The 12,405-nt window shown below is 40.8% G+C and overlaps 1 protein-coding gene across 2 annotated transcripts in view; it reads left to right on the forward strand.

Moving 5' to 3' along the window:
- The first annotated feature begins 7,640 nt into the window (after positions 1-7,640).
- Positions 7,641-12,405, forward strand: part of LOC111595517 (mediator of RNA polymerase II transcription subunit 12) — a 35,369-nt gene continuing 30,604 nt past the window's right edge. The window contains exons 1-2 of one of the 2 annotated variants that reach the window (XM_030226181.1): positions 7,642-10,108; positions 10,140-10,191. In XM_030226181.1, coding sequence (XP_030082041.1) covers positions 8,583-10,108; positions 10,140-10,185 — 1,572 coding nt within the window. In that variant the 5' untranslated portion in view covers positions 7,642-8,582 and the 3' untranslated portion in view covers positions 10,186-10,191. Of the gene's footprint in view, positions 10,109-10,139; positions 10,192-12,405 lie in introns of those variants that run through there. The other variant, XM_023309297.2, reaches the window with a different exon arrangement.

A 12,405-nucleotide genomic window follows, 5' to 3' on the forward strand; every position in this document is an offset into this window, starting at 1 on the left:
TAGGCAGCAGGGTGTTGGGTCTACGGTCTATAAATCAGTCGCTGGCTTGCAGTTCGTGGCAGGAATGCTTATATGGCATATGCCACATGACCATGAACTGCTGCTTGAGCTAGCAGCTATATTCTCTTCGTTTTGGTGCTTTGAAGTCGTCTTTCATTACATTTTCCCATACAAACGGCTGGCGCTAACCTAATCGGGCCAAACAATGACGACATTTCTTGACGCAGACCTCGTCAATTTCTATGGGATATATGCAAGTAGATAGTTATATAGACTACGTACAATTAATGACGATATTTGTGCCACCAAAATTGCGTTATACTCATATTTAATACACAGAGGTCGCAACAACCAATAATCAATATCAATGCAGAGATAGCTGTGGGCTGTTCAGTATAATGGTTGATAGGCTTCGCGCAATTGGTCAAATACTTTTATTCAATTGAAGTTTCTAGCAGAAAAAAAATGACGAAATTCAATTTGCATGGGATATTATTATATAAACTTTGCATATGTTCAAATTGCATTTATTTATTCAAGCATTATTTGTTTTAAAGTCTTGTATCATTTATCCATTAATTGTAATTATTATGATATTATATTATTATGATATATAAGATAAGTTGCAAAAAAACTTTGAAACAGGTTTTAATAATTTTATAAATTCAATTATCAACTTTGAGGCTGAATCTCATTCTGTTATCTAAACAAAAGATTAATAGACTTCGTCAATTTAGTTCAATAGAACATTGAGCTGTCAGCTTGAGTTTTAAATTTTTCTTGAACTTTCTTTTGTATTTTTTTTTCATTTATGACCATTTTGCTCCACTGTACTGTGTACTGTGTTCAATTGCATTTACACCATTAAACGAAATTAGCCTGGCTTTCTGCTATTAGGCAGTCCGTCCGCCAGGCCGTCAGGCAGGCATGTGAACATTGTCTGCTGTTTACCCATTGCGATCATACGGTTGGGAGGATGGGTGCGGGGCATACTTATTACAAGTATTTCACCATTATATGTATCAACAAATAGGCATATTAGAGAAAGACAAACAAGCGCTGTCGTTGGGAGAAATCAATAAGTGAATTGAGCTCACGACGCGTGCGAGTAATCAAAAGGACATTTGTTGTGGCCGCAACGACAGCGCATTAAAGTATGCTATAAGTTTTTTCACTGCTTATCGCTGGGCAGCGTGTGGGCGTGTTGTAGCATTGATTTGCGCAAATCAGCAATCTAATCGCTAATGAAAATGTTAATTGGATCAACATGCCAGTGCCGCCTGTAAATGTCATGATATGTGCAGGCTTATCACGCTGGCGGCGTCATCAATCAAATGTACCAACAGCTCATACGACAGATTTCAATGTGCATCTTAATAAAGTTGAATTAATTTTAAGGTAGTCGCCGTGAGTGTGCCAGCACCCACACCTCATGGGCGGCAATAATTTCCAATTAAGTGAAGTGAGCGAACAAGTTAAAGTCGTCGCCAAAAGTGAGCTGCCCCAAAAGTCGAAACACCCAAGGCCAACTCCGCGCCAACAACACGCATATGCCCAGCGTGTGTGAGTGGGTGTGTGCACGTGTGTGCGTGTATATACATATATTACTGGACTAATTCATTTATGTGCAATTATGGTGATTTACCTCTGCTCATTGTGCACGCTTGCGGTTCGTTATGTTACACATTTTGAGTAAATGAACAGACAATGTGTTTTGTTCAATTGCAAATGGCCAAATAGAGCAATTAACAGATTCATTTCTTGTTTCAGCAAATAAATTTACGGCTTATATAAGGGCTTAACATAGAGAATGAATTTGATATGTTAACGTTTTTTTTTTTAATAAGAAAACAGGACTTGAAATTTAGAACATTTAGTATTGTGTAATCATAAGTAATAATATTATAAGTTTTGCTTTAGGCATGCTTTGGCTGTATAGCTAAAATAGATATATATACAGTTGTAGAGAATGGATCCACTTCTATTCTACGCTACTCTTAAACTCTTCTCTACGAAAATACTCCCTATACTTTCTGTGCATCGCAAATTGTCTTAAATCTATTATCAAATAAATCTAACAAGCTAAAAAGGCATGTCATCCTATAAAGAAACAAATATCATTACAGTATGAACATACCCTCTGGCTTGAAGTACACAAAGGGCTGAGCTTGAAAGAGCAAAATAGAAGCAGCACGCCTTTTAGAGTTTGGCCGATCAGTCAGATTATTGCCGCACTAGCGCACGTTCATCCTTCGGCGCCTTTTCAAGAACTCTGAGCCGCTTTCAATGGCCACTCAGGCGGGGTCGCCTGATTTAGACGCTAAGCATCGTTGCCAGCATCGCAAATATATTTCTTTTTCGGGGAAAAAACGAGCACACTTCAGTGGGAAACGGGGCGTGGCTGGTGACGATGTGCGATGAGTAGATTGCCTGAAGGACTCTGGGCAAAATCAGAAATGTCAATATTTCCAGTTGAGCGCTGCAAAACAAGCGGCTTGAAAAAGCGCAGAGCAACGACAAATTTTTGCCGGAAACTAATTTAAGAAAATTATACGAATGCGTGCGCCGGCTCAGTTGTGGAGGCACAACTGCTTCATTTCTGGACTTTTGTGGACAGCGCAACGAGCGGAATGAAGCACCGACTGAGGCGCAGATAGAAACCCGATTTGCTATTTGAAGCGGAAGTGACCCTTGAAGTTTGATTTTATTTGTGCGGCGTTGCCATTGGCAAACCGATTTAAGCTGCTGCGTCTTACGACTCGACTGGGTCCGGCCCTCCTTATCCACGGCTGCTGTTCATGTGCACAAATATGTATGTACATTTTTATTTATTTATTTATTTATTTATTTCTTGCTGTTCAATTTTTAATCAACGGCTTTGGCTTCTTGGCAGCGACTTGTACACTTTATGCAATTTCCTGTTTGTCTGATGCTAAACTCAAATACCAAAAGGCAACAAATAAAAAATGTAGCAAGAAAGATGAAAATAAAAAAAGATGAAGAAATCTAACTCGGCTCTTTGCCTATTTTTAGGTGCCATCCTACAGAATTCAATGTCAACGACAGCTGCACCAGCAGAGTAGCAAGTGGAGCAGCGAGTGGGCTAAGGGATGCGGCGGGTGTCGAGTCGAGTCAAGTTGAGTCGAGTCTAAGGGCTGTGGACTGAATGGCAATTGGAAAAAGCGCTCGTGTCGGAAGTCCGTAAAGCAGCCATCAAGTGCCAACTTGAACATAAATAGTTAAGACACGTCTTATAATAGACAGAAATATAAAAACAACAACTTGATGTTTGCTGGCGTCAAAAATGCAAAGCGTATAAAAGTGTAGCATACTTATAAGCGCTAAATATAATTGAAATCGGTTCAACCATGGTTGGACTATGTTTTATGTGGTATTCCAAGCATATAATGAAAATTATCAATAATAATTCTCTTGGTAGATATCTTGATGTGGTCTATCAGCTAAGGACTGTCCAACATGAATCACAGAAAAGCTGCTATATTATATATTTTTTATGGTGAATTATTCATTAATTATATCGGTAATAATGTTAATTATAATAATAAATCTGTTGATAACCTATTAAAATATTAAATTAAAGTAAGTTTTTTATGTAAATATATTATTACATATCTTATATATAATTTTATAAATTATTCTCAACAAAATTCTTTATATAAAAATAATTTTAAGCCATTATTCATAAAAAGATACATAACATAAATAAATGAAATAATACTCTTAAGTGACAAAAATAATTGGAAATTAAAATGACAATCTTAAATTTCTGCAGAAATATTTTAGTTTAATTGCATAATCTTAAAAAGGTTGTGGCGAAAGAGATTTCCACGGCACAGGTAAGCAGTGCTTACGCCCAGTTCTTGGGAAATTCGTGCGCTGTGCATGCGACGAGCCCAAAAGTTGAAATGAGTGTCCAGCCAAGGTGTCAAAGCCAAAGACAATAGAAACATGCACTGACACCAATACACACAAGCACACACACACACACATAGGTAGATCCAACTTCGTGGTCGGTCATCGTGCTGTTGCTTACGTCACAAATATGCGTAGGCGTCATCATCGTGCGGCAACGACGCACCCACTGCCCCTTCGTAGTTCAGTCCAGTCGTGAGTCGTCGTCGCTCATTGAAAGAGCAAAAGGGCCACTGCCGTAATGTCTCCATGCCGTACAATAGATGCTTTCCCCAACCGTGGAGCGGTGTTTGCTCAATGAAACTCGTAACTTCGATTTTTTGTTGTTGACGTAGTCGCCGTTGTTGTTGCGACCGTCGGCTGTGCACTGCGCCGGCGCCTCGCTGAATCATCTGTTGTTGTCACGCTGCTGCCACACCGACCGCCTGCCGTGGCCCAGTCAATGCATTTCGCTTGTGGTAGGACAGTTTACGAGCTGCTGCTGGGCACAGGGCAGAAGGTAGCTTCGCAGCGTGCGCTGCGGTATGGGAGACAACAGCATTTCTCAGCTCACTCAGCTGTTCGATGTGCGTGTAGACTTTTCAACGCAGTGTAGAGATTTGTGCAACAAATTGTGTATTGAAGCCGGCTTTTTGCTCGGCCTTCCCTATATAGTTCATGTTTGAGCACCTTTCGAAATTGTTTGGAAGACAGAGATTTTGAAATTATAATATACTTTAATTAAAAAATAAATAAAAAATTTCTTATGTGTTCAATTATAATTATAAAATATTTTATTTATATATATGTATATAACTATTATATATTTTTCATGAGTTTTTAAAAAATGTTAAATATTCGTTTCTCATTTTTATGCTTTTGTTATACATGTTTCACATAATTCAATTTTTAGTTCTTTATTTTTTCTACTTTTTCATTTAAATTTAAGGCTATTTTATATATATATGTTTAATATATATTGTCTCATTTTTCTGCTTGATTTTAATATGTGAATCTCATATTTCGATTATTTTCCTGTTTTAGTTCCATTTTGTATATATATTTAACTTCAAAATAATTGTATTTATATAAATCTGTCTATTAAAAAAACTCTACAAAAAATCAGTATCGTCATGCGAAAAAGTCGAATCTAAAAGCCAACCGCAACAGTCAAATGAATGAGAATTCAGATAGCGCGATGTTAGCTTAAGCTTCGTCTCGCAATTAAACTATATTATAATTTTTTGTGCTGGCTCGTAAAACGTAAAAGCCACAGACATTGTGACGACAACAGAGAACCGAGCAAAACTATCCATGGCCGGCACCTGCCCCAATGCCCATACCAAATGATGAATTTCAGATGAGTCGCACACACATACACAAATAGAAAACAGAATAAGTATCGAATCGGAATCAGCCGTAGCAGCAGCAGCAGCACCAGTAGCAGTAGCAAAGGCAGTCGATGACGATGATCCTTGCATAGTATAAGTACGAGTGTAACTATGAATTTTGGTCGTAGTTCTCCTTCATTCATGTATGCCTTGCTCGGCGTCGGCTTCATTCGGTTCTCTATCTAGGCGCCTAGCAATTCATGTACTCAGTGCTTTCCATGTGTTGGGAAGTACATTTGTATTTTATTTTGTTGTTGCACTTGTTGTTATTGCCGTTTTGTTTTGTTTTCTTTTTTACAACTATCGCGAATGTGTGGGCGTCATCAATTTTCGAAGTTGGTAATTCGAAATAGGGGTTTAGCTAGGGGTAGATTGCGATTGAGATTGCTTGTATAACTAGACTGAGAAAAGTTGCGAGGCTGCGCCAGTGATAGATGTACTGTGAGATAAACTAATTTAGTAGATGTCTCTAATTAATTTAATAATATTTAATTGATTAATAATATTATATTATGCAAATTGAATTGAATTTTTACCATAAGGATTCATTATAAAAGATTTGCTGAATATTTATTTTATTTTTTTTTTTTAATTTTTATTAAATCAATTTTAGCTCAATATTACTGTATTTCTTCAAAGATGAATCTTAATTCAAACATAATTAAATTTTTTATATATAATTTTTAATAAGAATACTCTATTAATATAATACTTTGGCCTCTAAATTATTTTAATAGAATTTCAGTTATTCTCTTTATTTTAAGCCAACTTCTTAAGCAGTGTTGTGCAACTCCTTTAACTAGTTTATAGTCCAACCTTTTATGCCAAAACTAGCTTTTACGTTTTATTAATGGGATTTTCCTTTATTATGTGGACGCTCATCAAATTTTCTGAATAATAGCCTGAACATTGGGTTTAACCACACGAAATCAATTTTCAAACTAAACCGCAATCTTTACAGGGACAGTCGACACTAGGAAATGAAGACGAAGAAGCGCTAAAATCCCAGCTGCTAATAGGAAAATCCTATTAACATTATGAACTAGCTAAATGCGAAAATTCGAACAAGTCGCTGCCCCTACGAGTGAAAAAAGGACATCATATGGGAGATGCCGGCTCAATGGGCGCAGTTAGAGCGTAACGCTTACCGTTGTACAAGTGTTCTCTCCCTCTCTCTCTCACTCTCTCTCGCTCGCTCTCTCTCTCTTGCTCCCTCACTCGCGCTCTCCTCGCCGTGTGGCTCTTCGTTTTCGCTCAGCTTGGCGAAAAACTCTACACATGACGCAGCGCACGGGCTGCTGGTGTGACGATACTTCGGCTTTGGTATCGGCTTCGGCTCTGGATTCGGCTACAGCTTCAGCTTTGGCTTTGGCTTGAAAACAAGTGGTTGAGCGTGCGGCTTGCTCAGTATTGAGCGAACAAACGTAAATGTCGTTTCGTGCTCGTTGCCCGTTGACTGAGTAAACGCACAGGAAGCAGCAGCAGCAGCGGCAACAGCCAGAAGCAGTAGCAGACGCAGCAGCCAGCGGCCAGGACAAGTGAAATTCGAGGCACGGGCGACACAAGCAACAGCAACAACGAGCAGCATTGCCCGAAACGAATGCACAACGAACCTCGCACGACGACTACGACTAGAAACGACACACACACACACACTCACTCATGTAGGGGCAAGTGGCGGCGTGTATGAACATCTACAAAGTGGAAATACGAAACGCCTTGAGGAGAGCAGCGCCGACGTCGCAGTCCGTGACGGCAACAGCAACAGCAGCAGCGGCGGCAGCAGCAGCAGCGGCAGCGACAGCGACAGCGAACGCGTCAACCAAAAAGCAGACAAACAGGCAAAACCTACTGAGACGATACGACGAGTCCTTGCTCGTCGGTTCATATGTGCGGAACATTGAAAATATACACTAGAACAAGTTTTCACACCAAATAAGAGACTCCACACACAAATACCAAAAAGAAAAGATAAAAGGAAAACAACAACAAAATAGCATCAAGCATAACAACAATAACAACAAGAAGCAATCAAGTGAAATTCGTGAAAAATACAAGTTTTTAAAGTGCAAACTTATTTCCCCCCTAAAAATATACTAACAAATATTTCTTAAAAATTTTCGAAAAATTTTCAAAAATAAACAAAACTACAGCAAAGCAAAAATCGTGTTAGATCTGTGAAACAAATATAAAAATTAAAAATTAAAAATATATAATATATAAAACTAAAACAAAAGTGCCGCAGCTGAGCGCTAAGCAAAAAAGTGCTAACAAGTTCCTTCAACAAAACAAAACAAACAAAAATATAATATAAAATATAAAAATATATATACATAACAATAAAAACAAATATTGTTATAACTGTAACAGAATTATACACAATACAAGTTTTCTTTGGATTTTTATTCAAACACACACATACAGTGAACAAACAGCCAGAGCGAAAAGATCTGAGAAACGAACGAAGATAACCCAAGTGCCGTGCGTTCAATTACTGTCTCCTAAAATAGAGTAGGGCCAACAATTTGGCAAGCGCAAGATTAAGCAGGAAGCAGCCAACGGGAAGCTATAAACACAGCGAGCGGTCAAAGCTGAGATTTTTAGGCAGCCGCAAGTTAACTTCCGTGCCAGCAGCAGCAGCAGCAAGTGAAGAGAAACGTGACGCGAGACAGTAGCAAGTACGCTATATTGCCGACGGCAGAGATTTAATATATACACAAGTACACATATTCACATGTATGTGCATTGCGTGTGTGTGTATATAATAATAGGCAGCAACTAGTGTTAGAGCCGTGTGTGTCGTCTGTCAGCAACTCCCTCGACAAAGGCCAACAAAGTTCAACAAACAACACGCCAGACACTTCACTTGGACAAGTAGACAATTGATTATTGATTTTGTCTAAAGGCAACTTCACAGCGCATAAAAAGTAGCGAAAAGCAAAACAAAAGAAGGCAAAGCAGTTGCAGCCAGTGTTGTGCAGTGTTAAGCGCTAAAGCGCGCAGTGTTGAGCAGCGAGCATGAAGACTTACAAGCGCTAAGCAGACAATACACAAACAACAATCAAAGCAAATACTGAAGTGCAAAACCAACAACAACAGCTAGCTCGCACGCCCTCTCTCGCTCTCGCTCTCACTCTCGCTACCCCCAGCTCCTAGTCTTCGACTTCCCTTAGTCCGTTTTCCATACACACTCGTACATACTCTCGCACGCAAGTAGACAAACACAGCGTCAACATAAGCCGTCTAATTGAGAAAGTGCGCCAAAGCAACAAATCGAAAATGTTCTTCTCGCTCGCACAGACCTTGGTCTGCGTGCTGCTCATCAATGGCGGCCTCTATGCGCTGCATCTGAGCGGCAACAGCGAGAAGCAGGCGGGCGCTAGCTCCAGCTCAGCGCTGCAGCCGGGCTCCGGATCGGGCTCGAGCTTGCCATTGGGCGCAGGTCATGTGAGCGCTGGCGGCGCTTGGCAGTCGCAGCCCCAGCAGCAGCTGCATCAACATGCGGGCGGCGGAGCGCCACCTGGCGGCGGACTAGGCCATGGGCATGGCCATCGTTCGGCTGCTGCGGCTGCTTTCGATGCGACCACGGGCCGTTTGAACAAGGAAATTGCGGACATGGCGCAGCTGGAGCGCGAGCGTTTGATGCTCCTCGGCCTGGCCAAGCAGACGGCCGAGAGTCCCGACACGCCCGCCGGTCATCACGGCCGGCCCATCATTGCGGGCCGCGTCAAGATGCAGCCCAGCGAGGAGTTGGATGTGAGCGACTATTCGGCGCTGATGCAGCAGGCGGCACGCGATCTCATGTTTGGCAGCGTGCAAAAGCAGCCGCCGCCGCCAATGGCCACCGACATGGATTACGAGCAATTGCGCGAGCTGGGTCGGCGTCCAGTTAAGTACGACTATGGACGCGTTATGCAGCCATCGGAGCATGAACTGGAGAGTGAAACTCTCTATGAGCCGCTGCATGGTTTCGGCGACTTTGATGACTTCTCAGAGCTGGAGCAGAATTCTGATGACCCGCATGTGGGCGAGGATGAGCTGCTGCGCGAGCTAGATACCTATCAGTACCATGGCCTAGAAGAGGAGCCGCTTTCGCTACCCGAAAATCCCTATCGCCTGCAGGAGCAGCTCGATTTGGACGCACCCGAGACACTGCAAAAACTGCTCGAGCAACAGGAGCTGCAGCGCGATGCGCCTGCCAAGTCCAACCAAAAGACGCACTCGCTCGGCAACTATAACATTCGCATGCAGCAGAAGTGGGCCAGGAAACGGGCTCAGGTGCCCAGGCAACAGCAGCCAGCGCTCCAGCGCAACATCTTCGGTCAACACTTCAAGCAGCAGCGCGGCAAACTGGCTCTAGCCAACTCAGAAGCCACTGCCAGCAAGCATCTGAAGGCGGCCACACGTTCCGGCGGCTCTAGCTCCAGCTCCAGCTCCAGTTCCGCTAACGTGGAAAAGTCGGCGCAGAATGAGAATGGCGACGCAGCGAAGAAACAACCGCACGAATCATCGGCAGCAACTGTTGGTGATGCACAGCAGCAACAGAAGCAGCAGCCGTCGTCGTCGTCCTCCTCCTCATCATCGTCGGCATCGTCTTCGCAACAGCAGTCTTCGCAGCAGGAGCAAAACAAGAAAGAATCGGATCCATCGCTTATGCTTCCCAATCATAAACGATCTGGCAACGCTGCCAGCGCTGGACTATCTGGCTATACGTCGCCCCCAGTTTCCCACAGCATTGCGAGCCAATTAATGCTGCGCACAGCGCGCGGCCAACGGCAATACGATGTGCCACAAATTGGTGAGTACGGCAGATTATTATTATATAGATAATATGGATCGGGAAAAACTGTGTGTGTATGATAATAAATGGAATATGAATTGATTGGCTAATGTTAAGTTTTTTGATTTAACAAAAATTTTTAATTAGAAATATTTCGTTATATATTTTAAATTACGCTCGACTTCGTGTTAAGCGAGCGGATTTCAAAATATAAAATATAGAATATAGTGGAACATCTTAAAATTTCTATGTTTTGCCTATAAATATTTTGAGTCAAACTCCATTTTAACCTATCCAAATAGAACTTCTTTTCGGATGCTGATAACTTTTATCTTGTCTGAGGAAAGGCGAAAATTTAATAGAGGCTCTAGAGCTTTATAGAAGTTTCGCTGTACTGTCAAAGATTTTATTTATAGGTTATTTGATTTAAGTATCTCATTTATCGGATTTGCTTAAAAATTCTCTATCGAACACCAAGTTTCGAACTTAAAAATGGATATAAAATTCTTAACTTGTATTTAAGCAAAATAAAAATTAGACGCGCTTTGTTTCATTATTTGATGAAGAGACAAGGACAGCCAAGAGGCTTAATAATTCTGATAATTTGTATTCAAACAATAGATTATTTAACCTTTAATATATGACACACGAGGATAGCCAGAGGTTAATTATTACCGATAAGATCACTTCGTAATCTATGAAGCAATGAAGTGGAAAAAAATAGATATATTTACAGCAGACCTTAAGTGTCCTACGCCCGACAAATTTGAATAAATAATTAAAACATTAACATTGTTTTTCTGACATTCTTATCGTATTGTATCTATCTTTATAGTAAACTAATTGAAACATTTATGGCCTTTTCGAATTATGATGTTTGTTTTACTAATGCTAACAATGTATACCTAAATAGATTATAAAAATCCAACAACATGCACATATAGAGGCATAGATCATTCTCATTAGGCGTTAATAACATTTGTATTTGCCGAGCAAGCACATTCCCTAATTAAGCATTATCTCTGACCCCTGAATATGGAGTATATAGCTAATTTTATACGCCGCCTGCCAGGTCGGTTTTCATTTATTGTAAGGGCAGTCGCGCTTAACCCCTGGCGTGTTTACGTATTTCGGTTACTTCACTTGATTCAGTTATTAGTTTTTATGACTTATTTTTATTTTGGGTCGCGACCACCCCTTATCAAACCGGCCCAAGGGCGGTCGCTAATTGTTCCACTGGTCCGGTCTTTCTATTTTTATTATTTCAACATTTATGTCGTTCCTTTTTTTGTGTTTTCCTTTTATTCCTATTGGTGTAGAGAAGTTTACTTATATGTGTGTATAGTTGGGACAGGCCCACGGAACTTGTGTGTGGCGCTTGCATAATTCATAGTTCAAAGACTCTAACGGGAACAATAACAACTGCACTGCGTTAGCGCCTTTTGGAATTTAATCCTTTTAGTCAGGCCAAGTTGGCTAGCTGGCTAGTTGGCCAGGCTGGCCAACCATGCTGGCCGGGCCCTCATCAATCAAGAATCAGCTATCATTTAATAGATTGTCACTAAATCATTTGTCAACAAACTGGTCGGCGTCCACGGACAAAGTTTTGTGGATCGAAACGCGAATAGGACTCTCTCTCTCTCTCCATATATAGCTATATTTATATGTATTTTGCGAATGCTCGCATTTAATTGGCAGCTATATTTGGAAGTTTCCAACTTTTTGGCCATTGCATTTTAGCAAATTAGTCGCATTGTCTGTGAGCAATTTTCCACGAATTTTCATTGCCGCACAGCTCAGTTCAGTGGCACTTTTCAACGGTCTGGCAACTTGGCTGGCCGCCTTTTGCTAAATTACTTTACACCAACTTTTGATGGTCGCCATGAATACAGAATGGAATTGGTATTAGAACTGGCACTGGAACTGGAACTGGCGCTGGCACTGGAACTGGAACTGGTTAACGAGCCGGCGCATTGTAATCAATTTTAATTTTTAATTAACACTTTCAAGTTTAATGACATAATTTTTACGGCCATGAGCTAAATGCCAAGCCATTGCGACAGACACTTGAACACCCACTTGCGCAGACGAGGCGTGAGTGGGCGTATTATCGGCCTTATTAAAATGTCGAAAATTTTGGAAAATCTTTCTTGTTATTGTCACGCCATGATGTATTTATAATGAAAACTTGACAGCATCATCAGCCATTTCATTAAGATAATTGAAGTCGAAAATGTTTCCATAACTATTTAAACTGTAATCTTAATTGAAGCGATTTAATTTTTGTTTAGAACTGCTACTGATTTATAAATAATTTTTCAA

The sequence above is a fragment of the Drosophila hydei genome, unplaced genomic scaffold, assembly GCF_003285905.1.
Source record: "Drosophila hydei strain 15085-1641.00,03,60 unplaced genomic scaffold, DhydRS2 tig00000060-arrow-pilon, whole genome shotgun sequence".
In the NCBI taxonomy this organism is placed as follows: Eukaryota; Metazoa; Arthropoda; class Insecta; order Diptera; family Drosophilidae; genus Drosophila; species Drosophila hydei.